This window comes from Schistocerca piceifrons, chromosome 10, assembly GCF_021461385.2.
Source record: "Schistocerca piceifrons isolate TAMUIC-IGC-003096 chromosome 10, iqSchPice1.1, whole genome shotgun sequence".
Taxonomy (NCBI): Eukaryota; Metazoa; Arthropoda; class Insecta; order Orthoptera; family Acrididae; genus Schistocerca; species Schistocerca piceifrons.
This window is the reverse complement of record NC_060147.1, coordinates 30,493,338-30,512,666: the sequence shown is the minus strand read 5'-3', so window position 1 is coordinate 30,512,666 and position 19,329 is coordinate 30,493,338. Positions and strand designations below refer to the sequence as shown.

At 41.6% G+C, this 19,329-nt stretch overlaps 1 protein-coding gene across 1 annotated transcript in view; it reads right to left on the bottom strand.

Annotated features, from left to right (window-relative positions):
- The window catches only part of LOC124718655 (zinc finger protein 1), a 215,363-nt gene extending 196,357 nt beyond the window's left edge, over window positions 1–19,006 (bottom strand). The window contains exon 1 of the mRNA XM_047244283.1: window positions 18,909–19,006. Coding sequence (XP_047100239.1) covers window positions 18,909–18,999 — 91 coding nt within the window. The 5' untranslated portion in view covers window positions 19,000–19,006. The remainder of the gene's footprint in view (window positions 1–18,908) is intronic.
- Window positions 19,007–19,329: the final 323 nt, after the last annotated feature.

Here is a 19,329-nt window from a genome sequence, read left to right as displayed (position 1 = left end):
ATTGACTGTAAAAGATAAGCACTACTAAATAAAAAATACAAGCGTTTCAACGTGTCAGAGAAAGTACAGCACTCCAAAAATCCTTATTAACTGCATATGAAAGACTTTATCAAAATACTGCCTGTAATGTACAAGACAGACTGCAGAAGAAACCAAATGTGTTTCCACAGGAAAGTGTAATTTAAGAGCTGTTTTCTGAATGCGATTACCAAATCCCGGTCAAAGTCTTTCAACACTAGCTGCTCCCTGCTATGTTTTGCTGGCGCTGTCCGTTAAATGAAACAGAAAGAAAAGCTAAAGCACACGTTTCTATTATCTTTGGGAATTAGACATATGTCCCAATCCCCTCCTTGCCCCTTTATCTGTCCATCTTCTCCTTTCCGCTTTCTATGTCCATTTCATCCCACCCTTCTGTGCGTCTCCTATTCCTTCCTCTCTCTCGAGCCTTGTTTATTGTTATTGTAAATTAAAGCACCGTAGTAGCATTCTAATCATAAACCGATAAGCGACGAATACAACTTTCATGTTCGCTAACAACGTTTAGAAAACATAAAGCCCATGTCCGTCCAAATGTTCAGTATAGTATTGTGTAAAAATATTAAGCAAATCGGGCAAAAATTTCTCGAGATAATTGGTAAAAACGTTTCCCCTTTATATATTACATATTAATTTATATATTACGTTTATTAAGGGAGTAGGTATATGAAAAAACGCGCGTATTCGAATACATCGTCGTATCTAAATTTCGAAGCAATTGGTGAAGAACTTTCGGAAATTTACGATTTTGTACAGATCCAACAATAGTTAATGTTTCACAGTAGAATCAAGAGAAATGATGATTATAAATCAGAATTATATACTGTACGATATTAATTTGTTTCGTTTGCCAGTCCTCGGCTTATAAGGGCAACATCAGAGCTCAAGTGAGTAGCTTAATATCTATAAATTAATAATGTAGAATATTTTCAGTTTTGCGCTTTTCGATTAGAACTGTGAAGTGGTCTTGTACAAAGAAGCGATGGAAAAATTGGTTAAATGCAAACGGTTGAATAAATTTAATTTTAATTTCAGTTGTTGATCTCTGGATAAATGGACGATGTCCAAATAGAAAATAAAAATTAATTACTTTGTTCTTTGGTTTGTGTCAGAAAATTGCGTATGCAGCACCTCATTTTGGAGCCGATCTAGAAGACGCATTTCAAATGCCGCTAGTGGTAGAGGCTACGAAACTAGGGTGCCCATCTTCCGACACTTCAAGAAAGCACCCTAAACCCCTATCCGACGCACCTAGCAATTAAGCGGTATGCTTCAACCTTGGAGCATATCGCAGTGAGTGAAAGAGAGAGAGCTGACAATGTGAGTTTAACGCGCGAGTTTGTGCTTGCAGCGGTATGAGTCAACTGATTAGAAAGAATTGAGGCAGCATCTACATCGGTAACAGCTAGAGAATAGTTTCCGCCTGCCGCTAACAGTAAGCGGCGTACTTCAGAGAACAGATAGAGTGTTATCTACACATACGGCAGAAGCTCGTACGAGGAAGGCGCCCAGCCAATTCACCCAATCACCTCTCCTGGATTTCATTTGACGCACAGCTCATTCCGACAACTTGCGACACAGCCTCACGTGTGATACCGCACACGAGAAGACATAGCGTTATGTTGCTACTGTAGAGCTGTTTTCACAGCACACTCGTCCACAAAGCGAAAACAGAGTGAAAGTGTTATTGGACTTTCATCGCAACATCAAAAAGGACGCAGCAACAGATTCTACAGGCTGGCGCACGAAATGTGTTACCAATTTTTTCTTTCACAATTTACGACGCACATTAGATATCCGGCTGGGATCTCTACAGCAGTACCAACAGAGCTTGGAATAACAAATGAGTTACGAAATGACGTGTAATTCACGATACTGCCGCTAGGAGACTAGTAAGCAGCAATGGCTGACAATGGAAGACTGACGACACAGCAACGATCGGCAATTGTGTTACATGTTCATGAAACGAAAAGCCTTTTAGTGTTTCAGAGGCGTTTTCGACAACAGCTTAACACACGATGGGTCCCTTGCAAGAAGACCATCCTCAGGTTGTACGATAAATTTGTACAGGAAGGAACAGTATTGGAAGCGAAGCGACCTCCGCCTAAGCCTGTTTGTTCGCCGGAGAATACTGAAGCTGTACGAGTTGCTGTACAGAGAAGTACCGGGAAATCTTTCAGAAAGGTAGCAGTGCAACAGGGAATACCCAGACGCTCCGTTCAACGCATTCTTAAAAGTAACCTCCATACGTACCCATACAAGATGACCTGTGCACAGAAGCTCACTGAAGAACACAAGCAGCAGAGACTACTGTTTGCTCAGTGGGCGGAGGATAGGGAAGAAACTCTCAACAACGTTTGGTTTTCAGACGAGGAGCATTTTCACTTAGAAGGTGTGGTTAACAAACAAAATGTACGCTTTTGGGCCACTGAAAACCCACAAGTGTTTCACGAACGACAACATTATGCTTCGAGGATTACAGCGTGGGCAGCAATTTCCAGTCACGGAATTATTGGACCCTTTTTCTTTGAAGAAACTGTGAACAGCGAACGTTATTTGAGCATGCTTCGCAATAGCTTCATTCCACAACTTCTTGCTACTGCCTTGCCCTTCAACACGCAGTGGTTCATGCAAGATGGAGCAAGGTCACATACAGCAAACACTGTGTTGGAGTTTTTACACGAGCATTTAGACATGCGGATCATTTCACTCAGGTTTCCGGGTCGCTTCAATGACGGACAAAATTGGCCCCCATTAGTCCAGACCTCAATCCATGTCACCTTTTTCTTTGGGGGTACCTAAAGGAAAAATTTTTCCCGAAACGTCCACGTGATTTAATGGAGCTCAGAAGACTTATTCTTCAAGCCTGCAGTGAAATTACGGAAGACATGTGCCGTAGGGTAATCACGAACTCCACTGTTCGTTTGAAGGAAGTTAGGAAACGAAATGGTGGACATATTGAGCATGTGCTGAGTTAGAACAAATCTCCATGGACGGCTCTTCATTGTAGTATATGTTTCTTTCAGATTGTATTGACAATAAAGTTTATATTCAAAAACAAAATGGTAACACATTTCGTGCGCCACCCTGTAACTCGAAAGTCAAGAGAAAATAAATCGTTACTAAGACTATGAGCAGGTTATATGAATTCAATAAAATGAGACATTTGTTAAAACTAATACCGTCAACAAACCATGCAAGAACAATTAAGAGTGGAAAAAAGGAAAGAAAGAGAATAAACAATTTATTAAAAACGTTCTGGTTGCCGTACAGGGAAACAGGCTAGTTCTGAGTATCAATGCGAAAGTGTTTGTTTCAAGTGCCATTAATACTGAGGCAGTACGTTTTATATGTGGTAACGCAAGTACAGCAATGGTTGAACTACTAGAATTGTAGTCAACAAAAACCATTTCTCGTATCTTTTAAATCTTATCCAAGGAAATAACAAATTAATTAAAAAATCTTTCAGCATTAATTTCTGTTTATTACTCCACTCTTGGTCTTCGATGTTCAAAATTTGCTGTGAAACACTCTGTGCCGTTGAGAAGAAATGGTTTTCCGTAACATTTTCCAGACTAATTGTTTTGTCTGTTCGCATCAATATTTCTTTATTTTTTTTCAAACCCAAATTATCTCCTTCCATTACAAAGAAGTTTCATGGATACAAACAAAAGTTTGCACGCAGACTCCTTACCACGCACTCTATGCGTCAACTAAATGCAGGACACCTTGACGCATGGCATTTGGAACTCCTTCGGGAGAACGTGCGCCATTTTGTAACCAATGTTTTATTGGATGCCCCCATGACTTGGCACCTGGAACAAGTCTTGGAACGTGCAACAAAGTACCTCGAACGCAGCAGCACTGGAAACGCGATTTGTGAGAAAAAATGGCATTTGGAATGTTTGACGTTTCCACTCTCCAATCAGACTCTAAAATGTTTCAAAATGTCGTTTATTTATCTCACAGTAGGTCTTAGCTCCATTAAGAGATGCGTTACCAAACTATAATTTATTCGTCTTTGTAGAAGGAAAACTTAAATTTGAAGAGTTTTCTTATGCATCACCACGTATACTTCCGTACGTGTTTTATGTTAAATATTTGTGTCTTTCATTGTCATGGTGCAGTTTGACTACTGTACGTTTTAGACCTGTCTCACATACAGTAATTCGTCGCTTATTTTTATACATGGCGTTTTGTATTCTGTAGCCCGACATACGTCCTGTCAGTATTATTATCTCACATAATTTTATTTACTCAAATAATCTTTCACTGAAACAAGAAAATAAAAACAAACTCGAGAATTTTGCCAGCGCATTTACTGTCTAGGAACGTATGCGAATTAAGTTTGTGTTCGAATGACTTGTCTCTGGTAGATATTAACTGCTATAAATATCATTTTGTGTCTGTTAAAACCATTTATTAATAATGCTAAACGGTACACATAATTAATCCTGCCTTCTGAATTGCGTTGCTTCAAAGTCTAGCCATGGCTGGTTTCAACAACATAATTTGACACGCGTCTAAGGATATATGATTAATCCTCTTCAAGTGCCTACAAAGGGAGAGCTCGAAAAATCGGAAAAAATGGAAGAAAATTTCTAAGAAAAATACTAGCACCCATAAACGGCAGGGAATCAGAATACAGATTAAGAACAGATACAAAACTACGTGTGTAAGCTGAAAACGTATCAGATGTAATGAGAAAATTCTATGGGCACTCATGCAGGACGAATAACGACGAAAGAGAGAGAGAAAATGTTAGACTCGACTTGGGCACAGCAAGAAACGGAACGTTTTTTGAAGAAACAATAGAAAAGGCAGGCTTTCAGGACAGCAAAAAACTAAGAACTGAAAGAAAGTGGACACAAGAAGAGAAGGAACAACTTTCTCGAAAGTGAAAGAAGAACGGGCCCTGAGGAAATTGCACTTGAAAACAGAGAATCAGAAACAATGTTGATTTATCATACCCTCCAAAATGTTTATTCGAAGTAAAGAAGACATCGCGTCTGTGGTGGATTTTTGTTTAGTACGTGGATAATACGTCAAGCTGTTACCAAAGCAACGACTGCTACTTGCGTTTCAGACTTCTTATTCTCTCTTCGAGGCCCACTTCTTGACAGGACATCTGAAGTTCCTGTTATATTTCCTTGTGTTACGGACTAAAGAAACGAGTCTCCATTTGTTACAAAACTATCACTGTTTGACTCAAGTGTAGCTGTCTCGTTGTAGTAAATGGAATTACCTTTCCTGACTTTCGACGACCTAGAAATTAACCGAATAGGCCAGTTACCTGCCGTCTTTTTGATAATTCAAACGGGAAATAATTCGAGACAATAGGTTGGCTATGAATATTGTTATCGTTTCCTTCACATTTCGTGGAATCGGGCGAGCTAAACGTAGTGACAAAATGTCAGATAGGAATGTTGAGTATAGGCATATGAAGATTTGGAAAGCTGGCGTTAATTATACAAATTTTTCGTTTCTGCTAGAGGGCAAGAGGGGAAAAAAATAAATTTCATTGCATTTCCAACGGTCCAACGCTGATTTACCTGAGTTTTGGAGCCGTATTATCGTTTCTATAGCTCAGCTACGAGTATATTAATCACTACAAATATTCTGTTCGCTGAGTGTCATTAACCTACCTGTCCCTATACTGGTTCGTGTTATTCTTTTTCTAGATCTGTGCCAAATTCCTATCGCGAAGATGTTGTGGTTATTTAAACCTTTCTACTAGTAATCTGTCGTATCAGCGACTGAATGATTGTTCTTGGACTTCTCGGCCTCCAGATGTACTGTTACGCATTTAGATGCTTCATGAATGCTGCGACCGAAAGAATGTTTTTGTCGAAGTAGGTCCTTCAGGACAAAGTATACTGTCTTACTACTTTGCCCCATCAATAAAGACAACTGCTAAGGAGTAATAGTTGCCACTGCACTCTGAGACTATTAGATTAATTACAGTTATCAGTTTCTCTCGCAATGAAGTTAAACGAGGAGGATGGTGCGTCGTTCCAGTAAAGATTATTCTGTAGTTTTTCTTAGCATCTGTTTTCAAAAAAAATATTTCTCCATCTGTTTCCGCAGTTACTATGGTAACATTAATTACTAACCATAGAACTGGAAAAATTTAAGGTTGCTGTCTAACATCGCTTACGTCAATGCTGTCCATTGACTTGCATCTATTCTATACATTTCGTATAAAATTTGTTTTATTCTGCATTGTTAGCAAAACATTTTTTAAAACAAGCCTCTGGCGCAAATAGTTTAGCAGTTATTAATTTAATTGCTTTTTCAGAAATGACGATTGATCACCTAATTTTTATCGGGGAAAAATGATCTAGTAGAAAAGTGGCTCGTCGTATAACTGTGAGTTTTGTTAGACAGACAGAATATCATAAGGTGTTTACTACTGTGCATTAAAAAAAGTTACTAAATTTGTTTTGCCCTATTGTTTTAGGTGTATTGGTTCATAAAGTGGCACTTCCAAACACTCCAACGAGAAGCAGGTGACACGTGAATGAATATCAGAAGGCAGGTGTAACACAACACTTTCGGAAGATGTTAAACATCCGAGTCTCTGTTGCCAACATAAAGTCAAGGTGGGATATTCAAAGGATGTTAAAAAAAATAAAAAATAAATAAAAAAAAGATGAAACCTGCTGTTTTAAGAACGAAAAAAACTGAAGATTGAGGTAAAACAAATTTTGTAATTTGTAATGCAACTTATGATGTCCTATTTTTGTATCAAAGCACACAGTCATATGATGAGGCACTTTTGAGCTAGACTATTTTTCCCCTTAACAATTACGTTCTTAATCGTCATTTTTAAAAACGCCCCAAAAATTAATAACTCATAAACCGTTTCAACAAAATGTTTCGCTAACAGAGCAAAATAAATCTGATGCGAAAGTAAATCAGAAGTTAGTTTAACAGTAGCACTGACGTAAGTTATATTAGGAAGTGATTTAAAATTTTTTCCAGCGCTCTAAATTTACCAATGTAGGCTACTGTCTTAACTTCCTACTGAGGTGCCGGTTGTTGTGACCGAGCGGTTCTAGGAGCTTCAGTCCGGAACCGCGCTGCTGCTACGGTCGCAGGTTCGAGTCCTGCCTCGGGCATGGATGTGTGTGGTGTCCTTAGGTTAGTTAGGTTTCAGTAGTTCTTAGTCTAGGGGACTGATGACCAGAGATGTTAAGTCCCATAGTGCTCAGAGCCATTTGAACCATCGTAATGACGTACGGCCCTTTCTTTGCTTCCAACCTCATCTGTGTAGGAGTACAGAATCAACAGTAATAAATTATTATTATTATTATTATTATTATTAATTATTTCTTCCCCTCGTATGATATATATCTTCTGTTACAATGGATATGTACCACCAGTTAAAATTACTCATCTTTTAAGAAAAAATTGAAATTACAAAATTTCTGGCATACTTAAAATTCATATTATTAATTGCGCAATCTAACGCCAATTATTAAATTTGTTTCTGGATTTATTTATGAAATACTGATATAATTTGGTAAAGATTCTTCTCCTGTCAAAAAAGGCTGCAAACTCTTTTGCTTTGTAAACTCTTTGGAAATTGTGAGTACCGCAGAATGTAAGAAGTGGTGGACATGCCTCAGATGGAAGTAGACGTTTTCTAAGTTTGTCACCAAATATGTACATATTTTGTTTTAATGTGGAAAATGTAAAAAACAGTGTGATGTTGAAAGATATGACAAATTATTAATTTAAATTTTAATAACCAACAACCGCAGTTGCAGTGTTTACCTAGATTTACCTAGGTTTCAGTCGGGATAACCCAACCTTTTTCAGATTAAAAGTAACTACCGTTTGTCCATAGTGTTACAGTACAGCACTCGTGGCTGCCGCATCGTGGTCGCGAAGTGGGGCCGAGGCAGTGCCAGATAAGTTTTTACAGTCTGACAATTTATGGATTTGTAGTGTTGGTTTCACGATGTCCACTATGAACAAACGGTAGTTACTTCTATTCTCAAGAAGGGTGGGTAATACCGACTGAAACCTAGGTAAATCTAGGTAAACATTGCAACTGAGGCTGTTGGTTATTAAAATTAAAATTAATATATATATACAGTTGCTGACAGGGGCGCGAAATGTTGAAAATATTTAAAATATGACAAAATGTAAAATTGAAGAATAATACAGACAAATCATCAGTTATTAGTCATCAAGAAACTAGGAAATTGAATTTTCAGCTGCAAGAATGTACCCCTTGACAAGACTTTGAGCCATGGACAACAACAAAGAGATAATGAAGATAAGTAAGAAGTTATTATTTTGTATATCTTACACCTCTCGAAGCTTTCGAAATTGGTAAAGATACTATGGCAATGAATTTAATAGTGATGTGTGGGAGCGTAAGATTACGAAAGGACGTCTCCTTTTCTGCATTGCGGCTGACATTTTTAAAATTTCTCATGTAGTTCCTTGTTTCGCCTCAAGTGATACGTAAACTCAACCGCTATCATTGTTGCTTTACGCGTCCGCAGCTCGTGGTCGTGCGGTAGCGTTCTCGCTTCCCACGCCCGGGTTCCCGGGTTCGATTCCCGGCGGGGTCAGGAATTTTCTCTGCCTCGTGATGACTGGGTGTTGTGTGACGTCCTTAGGTTAGTTAGGTTTAAGTAGTTCTAAGTTCTAGGGGACTGATGACCATAGCTGTTAAGTCCCATAGTGCTCAGAGCCATTTGAACCATTGTTGCTTTACGATGTACAGATATCGTAATTCAGCTACCTAATATACAGAAATGAAAAAAATGACCGCACGGCTGTTTAACGTGTTTGACGTCTTGTAGCTGCACTATTTTTTTCTGTATTTATTTCCTAGTGTTAAGTTTTGGCTTGCTGTATAGGGACTATAGCAGGTCACGTTAGATATCTCATTACAATTTTTAACTCGTCGTACATCCATTCCAGGTGGGGTGCGGTGTAAGACTCCAGGGATTGTCAAGAATGAGAAGCGGTTATGCAGCAGGCTTGGTACGAAATGTCTTCGTTCTCGTACAAGAGCCGCTAGCTGGCGAAACACGCGCTAGATCCAGCAGAACGGCTGGAGACGGGAAGAAAGGACGGATACCTGTGGACGCACCTGGACCAACCGCACAGGAAGGAAGTTTCGAAATCCAGATCCGCAGAGGCGCGCAACACCTGCCTGTAATCCACCACAGTTTCCAGGCGGGAAAGGCTCTCACCAGGCGGAAACTCGGCGGTAGAGCACTTGCCCGCGAAAGCCAAAGATACCGAGTTCGAATCTCGGTCTCGCACACATTTTTAATCTGTCAGGAAGTTTCGTCAGTTTGTCGCGCATACAGCAGGCTGTGTTGAGCTAAGTCGCCGAGTGCCTGGCTGCGAATCCAGAGGTCTGGGCACCGATTCTCAGTCGGCTCTAGCATTTTTTTCTGTCACAGCTTACTTCGGCTACGGTCTATCCCTCGTGATACTAACACAGTACGCTGAGGAACCAGTATAAGTAGCCAAAGAGGAAACTGGGAGAGGGATCAGTCTCTAGAAGAAGAACTGAAAACTTTGACCATCAATTTGTAAAAATCTCAGAGAAGGCAAAGGAGTTGAAAGATGAGTTGAACGGAATGGATAGCGTCTTGAGAGTTTATAAGACGAACATACACAAACGAGAAACAGTAATGATTTGGTCTCAGCTTACACGAGCCACTGCTGAAGTCATCAGATTAGGAAATGAGACGCTAAAAGTGATACATGAGTTTTGCTATTTGAGCAGTAAATTAACTGACGAGGGCCGAAGCAGAAATATGGACTGACAATGGCAAGAAGTGGGTTTTGAGAGACGAGAAATCTCTTAATCTCGAGTAGAAATGTGTTAGAAATTATTATCTCAAGGTATTTGTGTGGATTGGTTCAAATGGCTCTGAGCACTATGGGACTTAACTTCTGAGGTCATCAGTCCCCTAGAACTTACAACTACTTAAATCGAACTAACCTAAGGACTTCACACACATCCATGCCCGAGGCAGGATTCGAACCTTCGACCGTAGCGGTCGCGCGGCTCCAGACTGTAGCGCCTAGAACCGCTCGGCCATCCCGGCCGGCATTTGAGTGGACTGTAGTGTCGTACAGAAGATAAATGTTGACGATAAACAGTGCGGACATGAAGAGAGTAGAAGCTTTTGAAATGTGATGGTAGAGAAGAATGCTGAAGATCAGATGGGTAGAGCCGATAAGTTAAGATGAGATCTGAAGCAAACTGGGGAGAAAAGATATTTATTGTAAAATTTGACAAAAGAAGGGATCGGTTGATAGAATTCTTCTTGAGGTATGAAGGAATGGTGAATTGGGAAATGCAGGGGAGTGGGACAGCAATGCTTGATTCCAGCAAACAGGTTGAAATGGAGGTAGGTTGAGGTACTTATGCAGAGAAGAAGATGCTTACACGCAGTAGAGTAGCGTGGAAAGTTGCATCAAAGCAGTCTTCGGGCGGAAGGCAACAACAACAACAACAACAACAACGACAACACGTCTGTAATAAGTGAAAAAGCGCACTGCGGTTTGCCGTCGAATTGTAATCTGGTCAGAAGAAGGTATAAGTATACATCCCTACTAGGGCCATGCCAAATGATTGGGTGCGATGTTCGGTTGAACCGCCGGATTGAGAACAGGTGTGCATTACTTGCAGATGCCATGGGCCTTCTAGCAACAGACGAAAAAATAATTGCAGGATACAGTGGATGCCATCGAAGCCAAAGGAAAGATTTATGGGATGAAAATCAATAACAATAACATCAATGGCACTGGGAGGAAATGAAAGGGCAAAGACCGGGGTGAATGAAGAAATTTTAGAGAATTCTGCTTATACAGGAAGCAGAATAGAAACAGATTGGAAAAACAGCACAGAAATTAAAGCCAGGACAGCAATCGCGAAAGAGGTATTTTCTTAAAAAAATGAGAATTTTCTGCAGCGGTATGGTCGAATATATGAGGAAAAGGCTAGTAAAACGTTTTGTATGGAGAGTCGTCATGTGTGGTATTGAAATGTGGGCACTGAGGAAGAAAGACGGAGCAAGCCTGGGGGAGTTTTAAGAAATGGACGTGGCAGAAGGAGGAATGAAAAAGTAGGATGGATAGAGCGAAAAAAGAGATGGTGCTGCTGATAGAGAGAGAAAGGTGGTTACTGAATGTAAGAAATAGAGGGAATAGAGACTGAATGTGACACATAATGAGAAAAAAAGAGGGGGCGGCTTGGGAAACTGTCTTAGAGCGGTACTTGGAAGTGGAGGTGAGGGAGGAAGATGTTTCAGCTCCTGGGTGACGGGACAGACGGCAGCACATATAGCAACAGCAAGCGATGGATCACACTAAATGGAGATGAAAAGGAGTTGCTAACATAGCGGAAAACTGACGGCTATAACTACCTTACATAACGACCGCCGGCCGCGGTGGTCGTGCGGTTCTAGGCGCTCCAGTCCGGAGCCGCGCTGCTGCTACGGTCGCAGGTTCGAATCCTTCCTCGGGCATGGATGTGTGTGATGTCCTTAGGTTAGTTAGGTTTAATTAGTTCTAAGTTCTAGGCGACTGATGACCACAGCAGTTGAGTCCCATAGTGCTCAGAGCCATTTGAACCATTTGAACATAACGACCACCTTACTTAAAACTATTACTTTCTCCTCTGCTAGCAATAGCGAATAACTGCTGTGATTTTCGTACAATGAGACCTTGCATAGAAGGGAACAGAGGGGAATGGGGGGTAGGTGAGGGGGAGGTGGGGGAGATGGTGCATCATAAAAATTAGCAGACATAGAGCAAAGCCTGCACACACATACAGGCTCTGACCTGATATCGTTTACGAAGTCAATATTTACGTCAGTTGTTCAGGAGCTCTGCTTGCTGAATCTCTTGTTATATGTGCAGACAAACGGATATGACGGGTGCAATTATGATTCATCCAGCCCCCTCACCCTTTCCCCCGTCTCTCTCTCTCTCTCTCTCTCTCTCTCTCTCTCTCTCTCTCTCTCACACACACACACACACACACACACACACACACACACACACACACACACACACAGAGAGAGAGAGAGAGAGAGAGAGAGAGAGAGAGAGAGAGAAGGGGGTGGAGGGGGGAGGTAGAGACGTACAAGTTTCCAGGTTTCTGGTGAAATTCAATGGACTATCACACAGGTGCATGTTGCCCTAGTGCCACATATTTTTTAACCCGCTTCTTCGTAGGTATGGTCACCGTTAGATGCTTAATTTGCTGTTTCTACTCGATTGTGTAGTCATCACCAAATGTTTTCTCGTCGAAATAGCTAGTCAGTCTGCTGCCTCTAGAGAATGAGGCAGCGTGTTAGAAACAAGGCTGAGTCTCCGTTTGCAGAGACGAAGTACAGGGTTGCGAAGTGGAAGAATGCCATTGCAAAATGTCTATGGCCTTGCTTCAGGGAACTGCCGTGATTTCGCCTGCGGAGACATAGAAATTGGCATCAGGACAGTTTAGGGAAGAAGTAGAATTTCTGTATCAGGACGATGTAGAGAAGAAGTAGGAATTCTGTATCAGGACCGTGCAGGGAAGATCTAGTAATTCTATTTGAGTACGATTTAGGTAAGACCTAGGAATTCTGTATGAGGACGATTTGGGGAACGTACTAATTCTATAACAGGACGATTTGGGGAAGACTTAGGAATTCTGTATGAGGATGATTTAGGGAAGTCGTAGGAGTCTGTATTAGGATTACCTGGGGAAGACGTTGATACCTGGATTGCAATTCGTCGGCCGTGCTCCCTAAGGATCATGATAAAGGAAAACATTCAGGGAAGTGGACCAAAGGGAAGCCATTGTCTCGATACAATTGTCTCCACAACACAAGTGGTTATCATTAAACTGACATTTCCCATCTGAGGTTGCATACGCTGTTAATGAACATTAGCAGCAAAGTCGCTCCTTTAGAAGGAGCTACTGATTCATTCATTACTTGTGCACTGTGGCTGCCGTTTGTCCAGAAGTGCTGGCTCATTGTTTGCATGGCCTCGATGAAAACTGTCTAAGTATTTTATTCGTCCGTATGATACAAAATCAGAGGCGTATTTACTAGTCATTCTGTTGGCAGAAGTTGGCAGCCCTGGCGTACAGGTAATCAGGCAGCTCGTAGGAAAAGTGGTTAAGCAAGATGTGTCTTAAACTTTTTCAACATTGAGACATATGGCTCTGAGCACTGTGGGACTCAACTGCTGAGGTCATTAGTCCCCTAGAACTTAGAACTAGTTAAACCTAACTAACCTAAGGACATCACAAACATCCATGCCCGAGGCAGGATTCGAACCTGCGACCGTAGCGGTCTCGCGGTTCCAGACTGCAGCGCCAGAACCGCGCGGCCACTTCGGCCGGCAACATTGACACGTTCCAATTTCTGTTCGCTGACTGTTTAAAGATATGTGCACAAAATATAGAGCTATAAAATATAGCCGCGGAGATTAAGACTGTTCTTTGTGGATCCTGTACTGCGATTGTGTAAATCGCAGTTAATTTGACACAGGTTTTCATTACTGTGCACAAAAAAGATTTTTAGTAAGTAGGTTGAGGAGTGACCATAAGAATTCAATGGTCGTTGAAGGGGCATAACTAGAAGTGCTGTTATCTTCTTTTCGAAACATTGCTATCGCTCGTTTATGCTGAGTAAATATCTTGGGGCAACAGAGAGTGACATTACACGTAATGCGCTTCATGAAGACTTGAGAACAGCTTCTAACAAATGCGAGGACCTGGTTTACTGAGACAGTCAAACCTCACCATATGGCAGCTGTTTCTTAAGCATCTTATAATTACTGTATTTTATGTGGCTACAGTGTTGCATCTGTCTAGTACGAAGACTGTCTAATTCTATTCCAATAACTGACGTTTCCATGTGGAGCAAGTTAGTAACATTTAATTGTGCCGCATAAGATATGAACACAAAGCATTTCCTTGTCCTGTGTTGTTAACTAGAATAGCATGACACTTTATGACAACTCTCACCCACCGTCAACAACAGTGCTCTCCTCTGGCATAATTTATCCAGCCCAGGCAAGATAAAGGCACCTGATGATTAAACTGTGATGCCGAAACACGGCCAGCTAATTCAGTTCGCGCATGCAGTCGCTGATACAAGGCAGCGTGTTTCATTCATCTTAACTCACCGAATACTGTTAGTGGCCCGAAACAAATTGGACATTCTGGCTGCGAAGAAAATAAAACTTTGCTGCTTTAACGCATGTTTCTGAAGTTAATGGTCCGGATTTGGAATATGCAGATGAATTCACAGTTCAAAATCTCAGTGCGAAAATCAAGTGAGCTATGCAGATGTGCTGAAAGTTAGGTTGTTCACTGTTAGAGGGGAAATTGTGTAAGTTCAAATGGTTCAAATGGCTCTGAGCACTATAGGACTTAACTTCTAAGGTCATCAGTCCCCTAGAACTTAGAACTACTTAAACCTAACTAACCTAAGGGCATGACACACATCCATGCCCGAGGCGGGATTCGAACCTGCGACCGTAGCGGTCGCGTGGTTCGAGACTGTAGCGCCTAGAACCGCTCGGCCACTCCGGTCGGCAAATTGTGTAAGTTTATTTGCATAATATAATGAGCGTAAATCTACTTTATACAGACGAAATTATATTTTCATAATCTGACGTAGATGACTTGAAACTATGAAGGTGTGTGTGCACATAAAATAGTTAACAGCATGATTACAAGTTAATTAGCTTCCTGGAAGGAGCAAATAGGACATGGGTTAATTAGCTAAACGAAAGTAGCCTTATTATATAGTACAGGTAATCAAAATCGTCCATTGTGAGCTAATTATTACGGGCGTACCTCATGGAATAGTGTTCCTTCCGTATTTTTTATTTACAAATTAATTAGCTGCTGTACTTAACTAATAAAATGGGAACAGTTCTTCTTTCTTCCCAATACAACATATTTATTTAGTTACACTATGCACATTGGCAGTTCCTTAACGTAGCTAATATACGATGCTTAAGGGGAAAAAAATTCCGGCCAGTGGTCTGAAAGCTCCGTAGAAACTTAATTACGTATGCAGAAGGTTCATCAAAGTATGTGACACGAAAGGCCACATCTTTTGACTCTGTTGATTTAGAGTCTTAAATTTTTTTAAACCGCCAAGGGACCGTTGAATTTAATATTTGACACAAATTTCAGCTTGGTGCTTCTACCCGTTCCTGACAAATAGGGGTGTATAATAGACGGACGGGTAGGCAGATAGAAAGACATACAACAAAGTGACCTTTGTAAGGATTTCGTTTTTACTAATTAAGGTACGCAATCCTAAAAAGGACGCAAATTGGTTCCTGCAGTATTTAAGTAACAATTACAAAGAATCCTATACAACAGAAACTGTTTACAATTTACCATAGGTCGAATACGATTAGAAGCGATAACTGAAGAAAGCTTCACAAACCAAGATCGCAGAAATAGCATTTTACTGGATGACCCGCTTCGACAGAGCTATGCTATATATCGGATCTGCAAGAGAATGAACAGAAGTTGACAAGAAAATGTTTATTATCGTTGCACTACAACCTTATAAACTCCCTTGCTACATAACTCATAAAATTATAACACACATTATGCTTTGAAATTATTGCAAGTCGCTTCACATTGCATATTCACTCCCCTCTACCATGAAGATCGCTACTGTAACAAGACAGTTGATCAAGTCGTATTATCATGATGGTTAAATATTTGCCTATCAACTTTCTGTTAATTTCTTGCAGATCTGACGGTTACGGCACAGCTCTGTCGAAACCGGTCATCCAATAAAATTCATTTTTAGCGATCTTGGCTGATGACTTTTTCTTCAGTTACCATAGATCGCAGATCGGTCCCACACGGACGATGTGAAGAAAATATAACGATTATAAGCGAGATAGAATAAGACGCGAAACGAAATATGTCATGTCAGTAACATTTTCAGTGTATTTATCTCTACAGCACCTTATAGCAAACTAGAACTCTTTTTAACTTGCGTACGTCGCACGTCCGCAGTGCGAGTGAAGCAAACAACTGTGGAGGTTGCAAAAACAGAATTTCCCTCTAAGTAGGACAGGTATGCTAGAGAGCATACGCGGACTGGAACCATGATATGGCAGGTACATTGTGGTAGAGAAGATGGCAAACGCAAGTTACAAGTTACTGGAAGACGGCAAGTAGAAAGCGCAAGATTTTTTTTAAATATCAACTCTTGAGATATCGCGGATAGCAAGTTACGTAAGAAGTGTCAAAAGGGTACAACGTGAACGAAGAGAAAAAGTGATCGTGTTGCATGAGGTATGGATGTAGTGTGGGAAAGGTGGGGGAAGGGGGGGGGGGAGGAGGCGTGGCTTCATAAATGTCATCCAAAAGAACACTTGCTTCAGCACGATACAAACTGGCAATATTTTCTCTGAGACTTGTCAAACGCCACAACACGGTACAATTCTGTATTAAATAGACAGTTTTTAAACCACTTAATTCTCTACAATCGTTTCACTACCCCCCCCCCCCCCCCCCCTCCTCTTGGCTTCTTCAGGCGGACACTCCCTCCCGCCGCCCTTCCCATCACACACACACACACACACACACACACACACACACACACACACACACACACACACACACACATATTCTACGCTGCTGCTATTGCATCGGCAACTCGAAGACGGGTAATGTAGATGAGACGCAAATACATAAACGTGTGACAGAAAATGTTCATAAGAAATCACTTCTCAGCTTTTTTTATTTATTTATTTATTTTTAAAGCAGAGCAGGGAAATTATTTAGAAAGGTGTGCAGAAACATGAAAGATATTATGTGAGCGAAATAGTCTCTCAGCTTACGCATCATTGCTTTGGAATATTGAAATCTTCTAGAGGTGTGTATTAATTCTTGCAGCACCGAGATGCCGAACAAAAATAACCAAATATGCAGAAGTCTCAAATTAATCACTATTTTACACTAGCGTAATCTCTAAAAGCTGATCACTGTATCGCACAAACATTTGCCTTAAAAAAACTGCTATGTTAATCATTCACGCACGTATTTTATGCGATACTAGCAGACTACATCGGACACTAGCGGAATCGATTTCGCCACGATCAGCTACTATCACTGATTTACTAACTGCATGAAAGGTTTGCAGCATGGCAGTAGTGCCTAAAATAGCTATAATAAGTAAATAGAACCCAAAAATTATTGTAATTACGAAGATGGTTGACAGTTGAAGCGTCAGTACGGTGTCACAATTTCAGGACAGATGAAAAAAATAGACAAATTTGTAGAAATTGGTCAGTTTGATGTGGATTTAAAATCCTACTATAAACAATTTACGAACAGCAATGCTGCTGCTTTGCTTATTAGATACACCTGAGAAAGTTTAACCTTAACAATCTTTCGTTGCGATATCTTCACACAGAAACACACTTTCTTTTTTACTAGCGTAACTGGACAAACGTTTGAAGAGTAGAAACCCGAAGCACTTTTTAATGGTCTCGGCAACGTAGACACGAAACACCTGGTTTGATTTTCGACACCTGCTGAACACCTGTTACCAATCAGCATCTGCGTCATCGTGCTTCTGGCATTCCGACGTACATTACCGGTGCATAACCTCATAGATATAGCAGTAAGTACATGTAAGGAAGCGGAGCTGGAAAAGTTCAGGCAGAAACAAAACGCATCCAATTTGCTCGTCTTACGTCAACTGAAATGTAGGTTATCTGACGCAAAAAATGAACACTGAGAAAGAACACTGCGCTCGGACAACTAACCTACATCATCATCATCATCATCATCATCATCATCAACAACAACAACAACAACAACAACAACATCGTTAATATTAATATCTCCATTTGCACATTTGCCACCAATTACCTGCAACCACGGCACGGCTACGTTATAGCCACGGTTACAATAAAATTATATAAGAAGCTACTACACACACGCAGGGAAAGCACATTGATTGTCAACTAAGCTTTTAGTCCTGATCTATAAACAACGCAACAGAATCCATGTTTTCGTTTTTGACGTCACATATCGGCTCCTTCCAGTCATGACCCTCATTTATCTTGTGGGCGGCACATTTCGGAAAATAAGTTGTCGAATTCATTTTTTAAATGAAATTTGACGTGGTGCAGTAACTCGCCGAAGCTACTAGGAAGCGTGGAAGTACCTTTAGTACTAAAGGTATTTTGAGCGCCTTATTACGTATCTACTAATCACTGCTGACACACAATTCCCTTTCACACACCAGTTGAACTATGTAACATCTGAAACGTAACAAGAATAAAGCTCAGTACAACATATTGTAGGAGAAAAACCACACCTGACAATGGGAAATAATTCGCGGTCGTGCTAAGGATGAAGTGAACAAAAATCGTGATTCGCAGCAAAAACGAAGTGTTTTGTTGCTAAAAATGAGAGATTCGTCTGTGCTAGGGCAAGCTTTCGAGAGTTTCATAGTGACTGAAAAAATTAAATAGAAAACGATTGCTCATAATTGAAATGCGACACATCAATAAACGTGACTCACGTATTGCACTGATGAAATTTTAGTATCAGGACGTTAAATATCGTAAGCTACATTTGCACTTCTCGAGTTTAAGAAAGATGTGTGGTGGGGGTAGGTAAGACTAATTATGTTATTTTTCCTCCCCCACATCTACAGCTCCGTTCGCGGGAGGACTGATTGCCGACGCTCTTGTTTACGAGTCGGAAACGTAGCTCCGTGCTCGCGATTACGCAAACAGTCTAGTAATTAGCACACCGTCGCGCGATGGCCGGGCACTGACGCCAGATGCATAGCGTGCTGTGACATGCATGGACGCGAGCGGCTAAAACTCACGCTGGCAGTTGGTCCAGACGTTAGCGAGACTCCACAGGCGGTAGGCGTAACTGTCGTAGCAGCCGAACATGTTCCCCTGCGTCACCACCATGGCCGGGCGTCGGGGGCAGGCATGCGGCCGCGCCGGGGGCTGGCGTCGCCGTCGCCGTACGCCGCTACGTTGTCCAGCTGCTGCTACACTCCCACCCTCACAGAGCGCCGGCCTCTCGCCGACTGTGGCGACGCGCAGCTGCCGACGCGACAACTCGCGGCGCCACCCCCACCACCGCGACGTCACCGCCCCCACCACCGGCCCGCCCGCGGGCGCGTGCCGGCAAGCGGCGCCGCGCGGCGGCGGCGGCGAGAAGCTCGCGCGACGCCCGCGGACGCGACCGAAGCGCGGCGGACACGCCCGACGTCGGCCGCACCTGGCCGAAGCGCC